Source organism: Zootoca vivipara, chromosome 3, assembly GCF_963506605.1.
Source record: "Zootoca vivipara chromosome 3, rZooViv1.1, whole genome shotgun sequence".
NCBI classification, from domain to species: Eukaryota; Metazoa; Chordata; class Lepidosauria; order Squamata; family Lacertidae; genus Zootoca; species Zootoca vivipara.
This window is the reverse complement of record NC_083278.1, coordinates 49598637-49615951: the sequence shown is the minus strand read 5'-3', so window position 1 is coordinate 49615951 and position 17315 is coordinate 49598637. Positions and strand designations below refer to the sequence as shown.

Below are 17315 nucleotides of genomic sequence, written 5' to 3'. Positions count from 1 at the left end.
CTGATATGCAGCAGATGGGGTGAGGCAGAAGATATGGTCCAGCCTTTCCCTGGGATTGTTCTAGTGCCCTCAACAAGTAGTACAGGAAACTGTCTTAATTATGCTCAATGTTCATCAGAAAAAGATGCCTTATTTAGGCTTTATGGTGGAAACATCTTAAATATCTACTGAAAATGTTGTTCCACATACTTCCCAATCATGACCACCAGAGGGTGTAGAGAAAAATAGGTTTGAGTCCTTTGGGGCCTGAATTTCAGCTGACAGCTAACTGGAGTTGTGAAGGCCAGCATGTACAAGTTGGATCCTTGCCCAAGAATTTTATGAATTATTATTTTTTGCCAGAATTGGTAATGCTTTCTTTAGAAAGGGTTGGCTTCTCAGAGGTTGAAGAAGGCAATGATTTGTCTACTCTTAAATAAACATTTTTTTAAAGATAAGGGCAGTCAAATCAATCTAGAGCCTGTTTTCAACCTCCCTTTCTCAAAATGATTTGAGTACAAGATAACACAGCAACTCCAAACATTCCTGAGTTATGTGTTTTTGCTTCAGCTTTTTCAATGTGCCAGAAACTGCTTGATACATGATCTACTAGGGAGGACCAAGGGAAATACTTCCCTCTAAATTTTGTTCGACTTCTCAACAACATTTGATATGGCAGGCCAAAATATTTCTTTTAGCTCCATTACAAAATTTGGCTGGTGCTTGAAGGGCTGCAACCCAGTAAGACGAAGAGTTTCATTACTGAGAACAGTGTTAGCAACCTGGGACTAACCAAGGTGCCTTAAGTGCCAATGCTTAACATCTACGGTATGTCAAGTTACCAAGCAAGTTCAGAAGCTTTGGGGTTGACTGTCATCAGAAGATGACACCCAGGTCTATATTTCTTCAGAGAAGCAATCTCTGCCCTAAAATTGAATCCATACAAGACAAAAATTATATTAGTGGAAGCATTTCTACCCTGGAGAGGAGCAGTTTTATCTACGATAGGGTGCTGTTGCCTGAGCAGGTGAATGGGTTACTGTTGTATTCAGGCCTGCTTAAGATAGATACTCTCCCACATTCCAAGTACTGTACTGTAGCTCAGAACTTGCTACACTAATCAATACTTCTGCAACTTCCAGTAGAGATGTCCTTGAAAGCTTCAAGTAATGCAAATGCAGCAAGTCTTCCATCAAAAGTCATGTCCATATTTAACCTGTTCTGCTCTAGTTACATTGGTTACCAGTTTGCTTCCAAGTTCAATGATTATTTAAAGCCCTTCACAGCTGGAACTCACAAATCTGAAAAACCAAATCTATTCCCCATAAGATCTGACTAATCAGCATTGTTTGCTGCTCTGTCTTAAAAAAGTAAGGATGACACAACTAGAACTAGAATCCTTGCAGAAGTGTTTCCAAAGCTTTGGAAACTTCTGCTTAAGCAAATATGAAAAATAACATCCTTGCTGGGATTTTAGAGAAACTGTAATACATTTTCCTGCAAGATTTTGGTTGATTTTGCCTTGTTGCTATGACCACTGTGTTACTACTGAATTATTTTTAAAATAGGTTTGTTTTATTCATTACTTTGACAAAAAAGTGTTTTATATCTTACCACAAAAAAGTGCCCACAAATTTTTGCCTTTGTGTTTTAGACCAAAACTTGATCAAAATTTGATGCAGTTCAGTATATGTACCACATCAGGAAGAAGTGGTAAAAACAGTTTAGAACACCAATATAACTTGCCCAATATGGCAAATTTTTGTTTGCCATTCTGAGTACAGCAGTATACTTAAATGTTTAAATAAATATTTAGCATTAAAATGTGAGTTCAGCTCAGCTCCACTGGCAGAGCTTCAAGATAACAAGCAAATTTGGCAGCAGGGCAAGGAGGCCAGGGCTGACTACCTTTTTGAAATTCCCAACTCCTAAGTAAGTAAAGTCAAGTACAAATATAGATATCTAGGTAAGCAGCCAGCAGCATATACTCCAACATTTCTCCTATAAAAATAGGGAAGTCCTAAGGAAAAGCAGGACATTCCTGGATCAAATCAGAAACCAGGACGGCTTCTGTAAATCCGGGATGGTCCCTGGAAAATAGGGGCACTTGTAGGGGCAGCAGCAGGGTTGTGGAGCCTCTCCACTTTACTATTATTTCACATGGATTACCATTTGCCTACTTTTCTATTGTGTAGTCACAACAGCATACAATTTAGCACCCAGATACAACTTTTGGCTACAACTGTAATTTTTTTTAGAAAGACTACATGCATAACAACAAAATCTAGATTTCTAGAATAGCGAATAGACAAGCTGAAGCTAGAGATTATAGTGTTGGAGAAAGATGGTGGAATTTATTAAGCAGAGGTTGAGATATGTTATGCAGATATCAAAATCTGATATATAGCTATTGAATTATGGTCTGTTAAATAAGGATTACAAGAAAGAGGAAGGATAATCTAGAGCATGAGTAGGCAAACTAAGGTGCGGGGGCCAGATCTGGCCAAATTGTCTTCTAAATCTGGCCCGCGGATGGTCCAGGAATCAGCATGTTTTTACATGAGTAGAATGTGTGATTTTATTTAAAATGCATCTCTGGGTTATTTGTGGGGCATAGGAATTCGTTCATTTCCTCCCCCAACAAATATAGTCTGGCCCCCCACAAGGTCTGAGGGACAGCCCCCTGCTGAAAAAGTTTGCTGACCCCTGATCTCCCGTGTTTCTCTGAAAATAAGACACCGTCTTATATTTATTTTTCCTCAAAAAAAAAAAAACCACACTATGGCTTATTTTCAGGGGATGTCTTATTTTTTTCCTCCTCCTCCTCCTGCCATGGCCAGCATTGCTGCTGCACCCATCACTATGTCTTATTTTCGGGGTATGGCTTATATTCCTTGAATGCTTAAAAATCCTGCTACGGCTTATTTTATGGCTACGTCTTATTTTCGGAGAAACAGGGTAGAGTCTGTCCTGGATTTCACTTCCCCTAAAACCATTACTTCAATTTACTCCATTGTGGTAAAGCATAATGGGGTGAAATACTAAACAGATGTTTGTCTGCAGAATGATTGACAATAACAATAGTTGCTCAATCTGTACTTTCCACATTATTTTTAATACCGTAGTACATTCAAACCTGAGCCATGGTTTAACTGTAAAGCATAGTTACAAATTATCAATAAAGACCTAGGAAGTTTATAAAAATTAATTAAAGTAACAGCAGCCAGAAATTAACAGCAGAAATTAACAGCAGATTAAATCATATTCTTATTGCAGACATTTATTGGAAGTAATTTATGTCATTTTATTGAGGTCTGCTAAACATTACAGTATCTCCCTCACATTAGCCAACACACAATGAAATGCCTGAGGCAAGCTCCAGCTGCTTTCTTGCTTCAAGTGGAGGGAGGAAAAGCAGAGTGCAGGAAGCTGTATCAGGAAAGACCATGTGCCCTTAAGCTCTTTTCAGACTTTGGGTCAAAGCATAGCCAAAAAAAAAAAAACCCTGGCTGCAATGTACCTTAAAAGGTGCCTAAAAAGAAACAAGCTGCTTCAGTTAAACACTTAGCACTGTAACAGGTCAGCAGAGCCTGAGGCCTGTTGTTTGCTAATCAGACAGGAAGGACTTGACTGGGAGCAGAGGTGAAGGGTCTCCCCTTCTGAGATAACTTGGCTTGGTGGAGTGTGAGTGGCTCCAATACATGTCCTCTGAAGTTTGATTCATACCCATTTTACTTTTTCTGATAAGAATAATAATTAATAATAATTTATTATTTATACCCCGGGCATCTGGCTGGGTTTCAGAACCCTTACCCATTTTTAAAAAAGGTATAAACCAGGCATGTCAAACCTGCGGCCCTCCAGATGTTTTGGCCTACAACTCCCATGATCCCTAGCTAGCAGGATCAGTGGTTGGGGAAGATGGGAATTGTAGTCCAAAACATCTGGAGGGCCGCAGGTTTGACATGCCTGGTATAAACCCTTAGGCATGGTAATCCATTTTCCAGGCCCCAACTTAGAACTTGTTTTACTTAGCTGAAAATACTCTGGGTAAAAAGACATAATCTGTCATTGAGACAGAAACAAAGCAAGCCCCTTTGAGGCTGTGATCTCCTTGCTTAGTGCCACCTGCCAATTCACATTTCAGCACTGTGACTAAATTAATGATGACCCAAAATAGTCAAACTGAAGGGATGGGATATGACAATATGCTAAGCTACCTGGACTCAGCTTGAAGGCATCCATACTAGGGATAGCCTATGCTTCGTATTGCTCCCTCACCAGGACTAGCCCAGGTGCTATTGCTGCCATCTGAAAGGCATAGCTGCCAAGTCTCCAGTTTTTTTGTGGGAAACCCCTGGATTTTAGTCCATTTCCCACTGTTATCCCGAATAGAAAAAAATCCTGTAAATCCCCTGACTTCCTACCTGCCAGGGAGGCTCCTTCTGTGCATGTCTGGACATGCGTTGAAGTGACTTCCAGTGCCACACCGCTGCTGATCCTGGATTTTCCAATGGGAGACTTGGCAGCTATGCTGAAAGGAGGATGCTTCTTGCCTAAGGATACAGGATTGTACTCCTTTTGGGGGGGGGATAGGCAGAGAGTAAATCTCTTAATGTCAAGCCTGGCTTTCTTCTTTGCACAGAAGAGCTGGCCCAGCTGCCAGCCAACAAAAATACATTTTCTGTGCAAGAACTGTGTGTGTGTTTCTGCTTGCCAGAAGCCAATGTGGAGGTACACTCCATGCAGCCAGTTCCACTGTTCTCCTTCATAGGGAATGCGGCAGATACGTGGCAGAAACTTCCTTCAACAGGGGACAGAAACTGCTGGCTGACAATAAAGGGCTTCTCTTCCTTCTCCTTTAGCGTGAATGATGAGTGTATCTATTTGCAACAACAGACTGCTGATTCAGTGGAAGGGGTCTAGAGAGATTCTCCAAACTTAACAATGGGTAAAAGTTGGCATCTAATCAGATTACCCATGTAACATTTCCCCATGGTTGCTGGCTGACCAGAGATAGATTAGGTTCCCTCCAACTGAAGCTATGTTGGAGTCTGATTTAATTGCCAGGACTCCAACCTTGCAAACTCTCAACTTGCATGTGCTAAGGGACATTAATGTAGATTATGTCCTGCTAGTCACTTTGCTAGGCACGGAGCTGGGCTGCCAAGAACAAGAGGTTGTCCTTTCCCAGACTGTTGCCCAAGTAGGCATGAAGAAAGAAAGGTGGTGCAGAATGCCATCTCTTACTTTTCTGAAGCACCTTGATGATGACCACTGAAGGAGGGAACAGAGCACTAAACCTGAGGGGCTGAAATAACTCCTTGAAACTATAGGCAGCTGGCCCCTGCTTAACAGGGAGAAGTTGGGTGCTACATGTGGGGAGCTATGAGAGGGTCTTCTCACTACCCGATGTGGTTGTCCCGCACCACCACCACCAAAAGAAGGCTGTATGGATCTATGATCCACAGAGCATTGGGCATTACCACTAATGCCTAGTGCTCTTAACAACATTTCCCCCCACTACTTCTTTCTCACTTTTTGTAAGCTACTTCAAAGCAGTAGCTCAGGAGCAACAGAGCCATCCTGATATTCTCTGGAAGGCAGAACCCAAAACAAGATTTCTACTCTCCTTTAAGGAAAAAGTGTCTTTCTATTCACCCGGTCTTATTTTTCAATAGAAGTTACGGTAATTCTTTGATGTATGCTCCATTCCTTCTGACTGAGAAGAATACACTCATCTGCTCTAACAGTACAATCCAGACTACAGCTCTGCTGCTGCTCTCCTGTACCGCGTGTTACATACAAAAGATCATCACAGAAATGTGCTTGTAATATCAGTGAATAAAGCAAGTCACAGAGGAAAGACAAACAACTTCAGGGTCAACACAGTCCTTTGATTTCTATTTCTCACCACTTGGAAGTAACAGATGACAAGTTATATACTTGTTGCTTTGTAACTATCCCTTCTTAGTCAATGACATTAAAAGTTTTTTAACACAATGTTTCAAACTTCATATATGAAATGTGCATGCAAACAATTGCTACTAGAAGAAGCAGATTGACAGTTTACGTAGCTACAAGTGTATCACATTTGTATTACATTAGAAACACATACTGTACAGTTCAATATAAACCATTTTATATTTATTAGGTTGGAACAAGTATGGATGTTTACAGTTTCTATTACATTGTATTTGTCTAACCCTTTAGCAGGTATTATTTGATAAATTAATTTTATAATGAGAATTACAGTGATATGATTTATAGGTTGTTTTGTAGCTTGCCAGAATAGCTGTTGGAATTATTTTATTTCTTCATTACACATAATTAGCAACCTTGCAATTTTCTACCTTGTAATTTTCAATGAAAAGCTTAACAATTATCCCTAATAGGCTCTAGGTTTATAAGAAGACAGATACACATTCGGCTAGAACAGAACAGTACATTTTGTTTCAGAAGAACAGGAATGCCCAGAGGCAAATTTCAAGTCTATGGCCTTTTAACTTGCTTTTATTTATTTATTATTATTTCAGAAATGTATAGACTGCTTGATCGTAAAGAAACAAAAACTGAAAGCGATTTACAAATAGATAAAACAATAAAATAAACAGTACTTTAAAGCATACAAATGTTAAAATACTAAAACAAATTAAAATTACCTAAACTTTCTAAGCATCTGAGTAGGCTTGTATGAACAAGAATATGCCTCCAGCCATTAGTCCTAGAGAGTTTAATGCAAATTTATTTATTAAAATTATATCCTACTTTGGGCTCCTCTTGGAAGATGGGCAGGACAAATTTTAATAAATAAATAAATGCAATAATCAAACATTACCTAGCTCCCATGCAAAGCACCTGAAAATAGTAGTGAAACTGACAAGCTTCATCATCACCTCTAGAGCAAGTCTGGAGAAGCACCTTCACCACAGAGTTAAGCTAGGTTTAACTCTAACCCATTAGCACTTTTACAGTTGATCTTTGATGTCTCACACATTCATTCATGTTTTTGCAAGATATTGCAAATAACTACATTATATTGCATCATCCTCCAAGGAACTCAAAGAAGCATACATGGTTCTCTATGCCCCCATTTTACCTCACAACAACTTTGTGAGGTAGGCAAGGGCTCATTGGAGGCTGGTTTATTACAATGAATTAGGCACTGCCCACCACCCTCAGGTCTGCCCTCAGGTAGCCCCATCTCCCTGTCAGCTTTCTCCTCCTTAAGACTTTGTTGCCCTTGTAGAATTCAGCAGGGAGGAAGATGAGGGGGAAATGAGGACAAAATGAGAATTATTTGGCTCTCCTGTCGTAGGTTTTGGCTCCACTAATGGTTGGTCTCCCTGCATTCCATCATGGGCCTCCCTAGTCCTACACGAACACTCTTAGGGTCAGATTCATGTACCTAGCACAAGCCAGCACAAAGACTCTGGCTAGTGCAAAGGCTTTTTCCCATTTCCTCCCCCCGCCATGCCTCCTGAATATCTGCTCTGGAGGGTTGGGAGAATCCCCAGAACAGCACACACAGAGGCAAGAGCGAAGAGGAAAGCCCTGATGGAACAATCTCCTAGTGCCACATTGAATTCTACCCTTAATCATCATTCAGGCTTCCTGTGTATGCAACGGTATTTAATGAATAGCAAATACAATAGGGTTTTTTTGTGTGTTTTTTTACATCCAACTACCAATGATTTTTACAACAGAAATTTAATTAAAATAAATAGAAGGGATGGGGTCTGCAATATCTATCCAGGTTGAAAAATGAATATGCCGCATTATCACAGCATCCTTAACAAACACAAATCCTTTTATGGTATCCTTTTAAAACAGATAAATTTCTGTGGAGAAGTAGTTGTCATTGAGAGAAGAATTAAGGAGAAAACCAAGGTGATAAGCACAACAAAGGCCCTAACCTTGAATGGGAGGCCAAAGGCCTTTCAAATAATTTATATAGAGTTATGCCATTGCCTCCCTATAGCATAATTTATTAAGCACCAATACATGCAACTACTGCGTAAAATATTATAAAAAATATTTCTGTACAACAAGAATGTGGTTTCTTTCTTTTTAAACTGCAGGAGAAGCTCTGCAATGAGTGTGAAGGGGAGTGACTGCTTTAGTCTCTTGGCACCAAATTTAGAAATGCCGAATTATGGAATGCAATGCCTTGACAATTAATACTGTAATGAGGAACACAATTGCTCCTCATTTAGTCATTATTTAATCTACCCATTACTTACACAATGCAATTTTTAAAATAGTTTGAGCCACTTGTATGTAAAAACTCATGCTGGGTAAAGCATAAAACAGAAATATCCCAAGAATCCTCCACTTTCAACACAAGATGGGATACTGCTAACATCTAACACTTACTGTGATTACCATGATTAGTTCATACATATGCTTTTTTAAAAAGTTTAAACATACTTGGAGAGTGAGTGCTTCTGTGCATCCTTTTTACAGATGAAAGGGATTGCATAGCATCAGGGCTCAAGATTAGTCATACTCAGAACAGACCAACTGATATCAATGGACTTATTTGGTCTACTCCAAGTATGACTGTTATAATCCAGTCTTAAATAGCTAATAATTCACTAGTTAACTCACTAGTTAATGACACTTCCAGTCAAAGTTACCTGAACTCTCCACTACCCTTGTTTGTGAAATATTCTCCCATGATTAAAAATGGCACTGTGTCCCCATTTAAGGGTTCAGTATCCAAGTTCCTGGGTAAGAAGAAATAAGGCCAAACTGTTATTCGCACCACAGCATTTCCTGAAAAAGTTTCATACTGGGCTCATTAAGACCAGCTCTGCATGGGTAATTAACTGGAAAAAGTCTGTTTAGTACATATCCTTATTATCTCAATAGCTGCAATGATGAACAGGCAGAAGCATCATAGCCAGACACTGGAGAGATCTGCTAGGAGTGAGCATGGACCACTGGTACCAAATCATATGGGAAACAGTCTTACTATAAAAGCTAACCATCAGACTAAAACTGACACAGGGACAAATAGAAGAGGACGCCTTCACCCCGGTATGGCTCCCTTTCATTACATACACAACCCAAACAAGACAACAACAACAAAAACTGACAGCATACGAATCAATATGGCTAACTTGACACCCAATAGCCCCCCATGCAAACAAATCTCACTGCAAATAAATATTCCCACTCTTTCCCCCCCCCCAACTTTATTCTGCATGCAACACTAATACCTCATTTTAAAAAGTTGCAATGGTGAGTGTGAGGACAAAAGAAACCCTAGTTAAAATATGGACAGAGAAAATCAGTAATTGTAATTATCTCAAAGTTTGCTTAGAAAATTAATTGGTTCAGTTTCAGAACTTTCCTGCAGCCTGTTCAGGCTTCAGTCCTAGCCACACTTATCTGGGGGTGGATGTACACACAGGGGGAAAATGCTATAAATAAGTCAGAAATTAGATAGTTCTAACAACAACAACAAAAACTCTATGGGAAAACGCATATAAAAGTTTCCTGCTCTCTGGCACCATCTGGTGTTGCATGTTTATAGCGCATTCAAATCATTGTGGGGTTTTTTTAAACTAATGTAGCTGAGTCCTGGGAATAGGTCCTACGGTATTGTACTTTGTGCCACTTAGTTTTGAATAGATACAGAATTGCACTGACCATGAGTTAGTATACTTGCATTAAGCATCAATCCAATATGGTGTGTATAAATGTTCACATTGTTTTTCTGATGGGAACAACTGAGTGCAGCATTTTCTAAGATGGATAAAAGAACCCTGAATAACAGAACAAAGGCTTGCTTAGAGCAATATATTTGAAAGTGTCATTGACTGCTGTGAAGTACAGAGGCATTAATAGGTAGGAAATGCTTTATTTTAATAGAATAAGCATATCTCACCCAAATGACTCCACTAATGTAATGTGTAGTTTGGCTCTGAAATAGAGGAAGGTCAGCTTGAAAGTCTAAAGTGAAGTGGTGATACTGAGTCAAACCATATACAGTATGCATCTCTACACAAAAGTGAGTCCCATGGTACTCCATGGTATGTAGGTCTTAAACAGAAATAAATCTTATCTCTGAGAGGAAGAGGACATAAAAGCTATTGACACTCTGATGGCTAGTTACAGGAACAGCAAAATGCACAGCTCAGGGAACTAATTAGTAGTTAAATTGGCATTCATGTTTCCTGTCCATGGCTCTGTAAGAAAATCGTTAGAAAAATAAAATGCTGAGTTTGGAGCAAACACACAGAAATTTTATGTAATTATTTTAGAAACAATTGTGAGGTTCTTTGAGAAAGGCATATTGAGTTTGAACCAGTAAACTAGTTTTAGACTTTGACTTGCTTATATGGCAATTTCTATAAATTGTGATAAGTAATATCTGTAACCTTTGAATAACCATTTAAGGTTTGATCATAGTGCAAAGATCTTTCTGTCATAGGAATAGGGAAGCTTCTCAGCAAAAGTGTTTTTCATAGTTTTATTGGATTGTAGGCTAAATTCTAACTGGAACATTCTACTGAATTTTATTTTTTAGTATATCTTTTGTAGCATATTTCCCTGGTTAAATTAAATAATTGAAAGTTCTAGTTGTGCACTCAGAAATTCCTGAGAATTCCAGGATTTGTACATTTTAAACTTATGGGAGTGGGGTCAGAATAAGAAATGCAGCAAAGGGGTATGTTCTTTTTAGATTGCAGTGACAACTTCCTTTTAATGCAAAATAGCATCTTAAGGAGATTTTTGCTAAAGAATCTTGGTTCCAATCCTAATGCCTCTTTCATTGTGGCACTAGAGTCATACCTCTGGTTACATTCACTGCGGGTTGCGTACATCATGTGTTACAAACACGCTGAACCCGGAAGTGCCGGAACGGGTTACTTCCGGGTTCGGCAATTCACGCATGCACAGACGTGCCAAATGACATCATGTGCATGCGCAGAAGCACTGAATCACACAGCAAGCATGCACAGATTCAGCGCTTCAGGTTGTGTACTGCTCTGGTTGCATCTGGGGCTCCGGAATAGATCCCATTCGCATCCAGAGGTACCACTGTATTTAAATAAATTAAATTAAACTAATGCCAACATGCAGTTCTCAGTTTTAACCTTGTGGGCAGAATGTGTCTGAGATTTAATGTAGCTTCACTAATGTACCCCCTGATTAAATGAAATGCAGCCACAGTCCTAATTACGGAGCTTTTGTGGACTAGATTCAACTTCATCAGATGTATAAATTACCAAAAGCTTATTCTACCACATGCAAGGCTAATCTGTGGTCCATATCCTGCAAGCCAGAAATGTGGTTTATGTGGTTTGCCAGTCCTGCAGCTTTCTCTCTTAATTTTCACACTGCTGTATTAAGTTAGGAAAGGGGGTGATACAATCCCTCTACCCACTCAAAACACCACCTTTTACATTCCAGAAGGACTCATAGTCAATGTGACCTTCAAGCTGAAAAATGTTAGCCCTCCCTGCTCTACAATTAACTGTTATGGTTGACATCAACTAAGGACATACTCAAAGGACCTACTGAAATCAATGGACATTATTACTTTGATTTCTTTCTCATTCTTGATCATAAGGTTCCAGGGTAGGTGAAATCAATTTTAAAATATAATTAAAATCAGTGATGTTTAAAATTTGTTTTAAACTAATTGAAGTTAATAGACTTAATAAATTTCAGTGGGTCTAATTCCGTGTATGCTTTAGCTAGATCTACAATTCACTATCTTTAAATGTATCATAAGCCTACTGTTTTGCAGCAACAAACTAACAGTTTGTATATATTCTGTTATTGACTCTGCACACTCAAGAAACCGTAATACCTATGGGCACTTCAGAAGCCCATTGATTCCCAACAGCTGCAGATACTCAACTATACCATATGTTCTGGTAGCAAGTTTTTTTATACTCTGCTCTTTACAGAGAAAAGGCAAGGTAAAGCAGAGGAGAAAAATCAAGGAAATGTAAAAACCTTTCAGGTCAAGCAGTCAGTATTTTGTTTCCAGAAAGAAGACTCAGGACCTCAGTACAGAATGAAGAAGATGTGCACACTAGAAGCCTCAAGTGAATACTTTAGCTGTCCTGACAAAAGTCCATCCCACATTTGCTTTGCAATGGAAGAAGCTACTAGTTATCTGAGTGACATTAGATGAGGAAAGGTATATTGACAAGCCACTAGCAGGTCTAGATCTTCTACCAAGTTACTAATCTCTTCTGTTCTTGTTTCACAAAGTCTATAGTCACTCCATCAGTGCTATGGCAGGATCAGTATATCCTGATAATAGCTCAGCTGAAATATGTGCTGCTATCATAATGACAGGAGCACCACAAGTCCAGTAATAAAATGTTTGGTTTAATGCAAACATCTAGTGTCTTGCCTAGCAATTTAACATAGTGATGTAAATTTTATCTTCTATAAGCAATAATTTTAATATTTTCAAGCTACACATCAGATAGCAATATATTTTTCTTACATCCTCCACTAGAAAGCTTTAAATTTATGAAGGTTCTAAAATATGATCCGAGATCCAGAAAGGCCTGTGCATGCACAGAAACCAGCCAAGTCTCCCTACATACAGCAGCCTTTCATGCATCATTGAGAGCTAGTCTACAGGAGTCCAACCTTTGAGTGGTGCAAGTGCCACCATTGCCCATTCCCATGTGCATGCATGCAGTGCTCCGGAACCCAGAGTGGCTCAATAGCCATATTATTATTTTTTCAAAACAAACATGGGAGGGCACATAAGACTCTAATAATTAGACTTTTCTGAATACTTAGCTATTTTTGACAATTCTGAAAACTTTTAGAACTTTCATAAGAATGAAACACACCTCCAGCCCAAGTTAGAGCAATTATCCAAAGATTACTGCTTATTAATTCACTTATCCTCTTCAGTGAGCAAAAATAATGGGGATTAGGTTGTCTTCACCTTTTGTGAAGTTCATGCTCAGTTTCAACCAGATGCTTGCAGTCATGATAATTAATTATAACAGGAAGACATGCTAATTGGATTAAGAGATACATGTATCCATTTTCTTTTCAGCTGGAAGTAGTTGTTTCTCTCAGAGATCGTTAGAATAGACAAATTAATTACCAGGGATTGAAACAAAGTGTGTTCCTTCTATTCTACCTTGGCAGCTTATCCAACTATCAAAGCATTCATCAAAGCTGTAGGAAAAATATATGGGGTTATATCCAAAATGGAAGCTAGTGTGGAAAGCATTTTTGCTTGCACAAGATGGGTTATATATGCTTTTTATTCACCCTTCTAGCTACTTATGTCTCTAGCTACTTATGTTGCACCCAATGTCTGGGTAATTTATGGGATGTGGTTCAGAGGGCTGCAGTAAGCAAGAGAAGATTAGTAAAATTTGGTGTCCTATTTTGTTTAAACAGAACTGCTTTACAAAACCCACTACTAGATGCCATTCATAAGAGCTAAACTTTAAACAGAAGATACCGTATTTCAAACTTTTATTCAGTTTAAGGCAGAGTTGAGATGAAAGAAGCGTGGGTTGAAATCCTATACATATTTACTAAAGTAAACCTCTGCTTCAGATTGGGTTCCAAATTTCCCTCTAGATGTAGTTGTTACATAGTTAATTCAAAGGTTAAGCCAGATGAACAGAAACTTTGTCTACTAGAATAATTTCCCTTCTACATACCAGGAGCTCCCTGAAAGTCTTGGTGCTCAGCAGGAAACAGTCTACAGTTGCTAAAATTTGTTTTGATACAACAGAGAAGCACCTCCCAAGGCCACTATTAATTTAAACAAGATTTGTTCTAGCTGACTATTCTTTTTCAGTTATTATCCAAAAGAAACACACTGTTGATTACAATAGGGGGCAAATTTGAAAGACTGCATGTGTTCAGACGGATTTTATATTGCCAAGATTTCTTGAAGATTGACACTAGTTCAAAACAGCTGTTCAAATAGTTGCAAGTTTTGGATAAGTTAGCAGTTTACATGGACATTTCTGATTCACATTTATTTAAGTTAAATGACACTAAATCTGTTAAAAGTGTTTTGCACATAAGTAGCATTATCACAATAAATCAGAAAAGTTCATTTATATTTTAAGTTGGACCACAGAAACCAATTTCTGCTACAAACTTAGTGGCTAGTCTTGTAAAATTTGCTTTTCAGTCTCAGCTCGCACATCTGTGAAACAGATTAGGAGAAACCTGCATTCAGAGTTACTGCAAAGGTGAGAAAATAATTATTTTAAACAGTCCAATAGAAAAGTCTGAATAAGAGGAGACTGAGAAGAAACATGATAGCCATCTTCAAATATCTAAAGGGATGGAACATGGAGCAAGCTTGTTTTCTCCTGCTCTGGAGGGTAGGATCTGAATCAATGGATTCAAGTTACAAGAAAGAAGATTCCAACAAAACATCCAGACAACCTTTCTGACAGTAAGACCTCTTGGACAGTGGAAAAGACTCCCTCAGGAGACAGTAGACTCTCATTATATGGGGTATTTTAAGCAGAGGTTGGATGGCCATCTGTCATGTATGCTTTGCAGGTAATTGGACTAGATGGCCCACAGGATCCCTTCCAACTTTATATTTCTATGATTCTATGAGTATTGTTGTTCTGCTGGTTACAAATCCTTAGCCAAACCTTTAAACCCAATTCTGTTTAATTTTCTTTCTTTCAGGAAACAGAATCTACAAACTCTTGCACAAGCTAGACAGAAAAAGAGGGTGAAGGAGATACAGACATAAAAAAGTGTAAAGATATGCATGCTGGCACATGGGGTCTGAACTGGCAGTGACTGACCAGGAACAAGACCTCGGGTTTGTAGTAGATAGCTTGATGGAAATGAATAACTACCATGCAGTAGCTGTGAAAATTATTAGGAAAGGAATTGAAAATAAAACTCCTAATATCATAACACCATTGTACAAATTTGCTGTACAACTGCATTTGTAATATTGTGTAATAAAGAAGGATATTGTAGAATTGGAAAAGGTTCAGAAAAGTGTGACCAACATGACCCTTAAAAGGGAATAAAGCAACACCCATGTGAGGAAAAGTTGCAATCTTTGGAACTTTTTAGTTTAGAGAAAAAGCAAGTAATAGAAGTTTGTAAAAGTATGCATGGCATGGAGAGAGCGAAAAAATTTCTCCCTCTCATAGCACTAGAACTCATGGGGATCAACGAAGCTGATGTTGGAAAATTCAGGACAACTGGTAAAAGAAAGTTCTTCTTCATACAGTGCTTAGTTAAAACAATGGAACTCTGCTCCCACAGGAGGCAGTGATGGCCACCCACTTGGATGGCTTTAAAAGAGGAAATATTCATGGAGAATATGGCTCTCAATGGCTACTAACAGTGATGACAATGCTCTGCTTCCATGATCAGAGGTAGCAATGCTTCTGAACACCAGTTGCTTGCAGGTTTCCCACAGGCGTCTGGATGGCCACTATGAGAACAGGATGCTGGACTAGGTGGGCCACTGGCTTGATTCAGCAGGGCCCTTCTTATGATTTTTTTTAAAGGACATCACGCATAGTCCCAGAACAATGAGAAGCAGGGCAGAAACTTCCCCCAAATAAAGTGGGCAGATTCTGCACATACACAGCAGTAACTGCAAAACCTTAAGGGTCTGGTGACTTCTGTTTCAGTGTGACTGAAGTGTGCATGCACACGAAAGCTCATACCAATGACAAACTTAGTTGGTCTCTAAGGTGCCACTGGAACTTCTGGAAGGAAGTTTTTTTTATTTTGCAAAACCTTAGCGCCTGCTCCTCCTTCACCCAGCCCGCCCACCAATTCGGAGGTTTTGTCCTGTGCACCAAAAACGAATGGGTGATTTTCAATCTAAACACAAGCCACCTTCGCCCATAAGTGCTCCTGCCCAGTCTCTCCCTCTCCCTATCACCTCCCTATCTCTCTGAGCGCAAAAGCAGGAGCCCCGATTCAGAGGCGGTTGTGTGTGTGTGTGGGGGGGTTCATCCATTCCCGCACCTCCCGCCTTCCCCTCCCCCCCGCACTCGCTCACCTGTCTTGAACGTCAACTTCGGGTCGTTGGGGTCTCCGAACTCCTTGAGCATGGCTTTGAAGAGGACCCCGCACGAGTTCTGGATGCCGAACACGGCACCGTTGCACCACATGGAGGCCAGCATGACCACCCACCCCCAGCCGCCCTCGGGGGGCTCGAACGGCGCCTCGCCTCCCTTCGGCGGCGGCGTGGGCGGCATCTGCAGCTTCTTCTCCGGGGGGCTCCCGGCCGCCGCGAACGCCGTCACCGGGGGCGGCTCCCCGGCGGCTGCCTCCAGCGAGGAGAGCAGCGCCTGCTGCGAGCACCACTCGCCACCGTTCTCCTGCTTCGGCTCTTCGCCTAGCGCCTCGCCCTCCTCGAAGGGGGCCACGGGGGCGGCCGGGACGGCGTCTCCCGCTCCCACCTCCTCGCTGACGGGAGACATCGCAGCAGCCCGCCGGCGGGAGCTACGCGGAGGAAAGGAAAGGCGGCTGAGGCGGCCTCACGCGGCTGCTCGCTCCCTCGCTCTGCCCCTCTCTCTCGCTCCTTCGCTCTGCCTCACAGGAGCCCAACCGCCGCCGTCTCTCGCTCCCTTCCTTAGCTCCGCCGAGGCAACGCGATCATCTCTCTCGAAACAGGAACGGGAATGAGCGGGTGCGGGGGGGGGGGTGTATCAAACTTCTCGACGGAAAAATAAACTCAGCGCTTTGAAAACGTATATATAGAGTATATACAAATAGATCTATATAATTCCCCAGTATAAAATTCTCCCTCACAAACCGGCCCCTGAGGGTGGTAAATTCGCTCAAGGCGCCTTCAGGTTATTTTAAAGGGGTAACTCCCCACCCCTCACCCACCCCGCGCGCGCCCCACTAAGGGGCGTGGCTGTCAAAGGGACGTGCTCCCTCACCGCCACCTTCCCCGTCCCCCGTCCCCCTAATCCTCAGGTTCTCACTGGCTACTTGGCGGTGAAGCCCCGCCCTCTCCGTGGGCCGCAGCGGATGGCTGGGAGGGTGGAGCAGGAGAGAAAAGTACAGCGTGCCAGTGGATGAGGAAACTGACTCCAGCCTTACAGCGACGTTCGGGAGAGAACATGCCTGTTGGCGCGCTTGCGCGCGTGCCGAGCCATAAGTCAACAGTTAACGACCACCCATGGAAGGCGGTTGGTGGAAGGCGGCGGCAGCAGCGAAGGGAGCTGCTTCCCTCCCTCCGAAGGCACAATTTGGCGCGTGGGGAGGGGGGCGGGCAAAGTGAGAAGGCAACGTCCCCATCAGCTTTGCGACAGAGTTCATAGAGAGAGATATATATGAAAACACATACACTTCTATACTGTATATAAAAC

At 41.0% G+C, this 17315-nt stretch overlaps 1 protein-coding gene across 1 annotated transcript in view; it reads right to left on the bottom strand.

Moving 5' to 3' along the window:
* The window catches only part of SLC16A10 (solute carrier family 16 member 10), a 40852-nt gene extending 24029 nt beyond the window's left edge, over nt 1–16823 (bottom strand). Inside the window, exon 1 of the mRNA XM_035109080.2 lies at nt 15995–16823. Within this exon, the coding sequence (XP_034964971.1) occupies nt 15995–16418 (424 nt within the window). The 5' untranslated portion in view covers nt 16419–16823. The remainder of the gene's footprint in view (nt 1–15994) is intronic.
* Between the last annotated feature and the right edge of the window lie 492 nt (nt 16824–17315).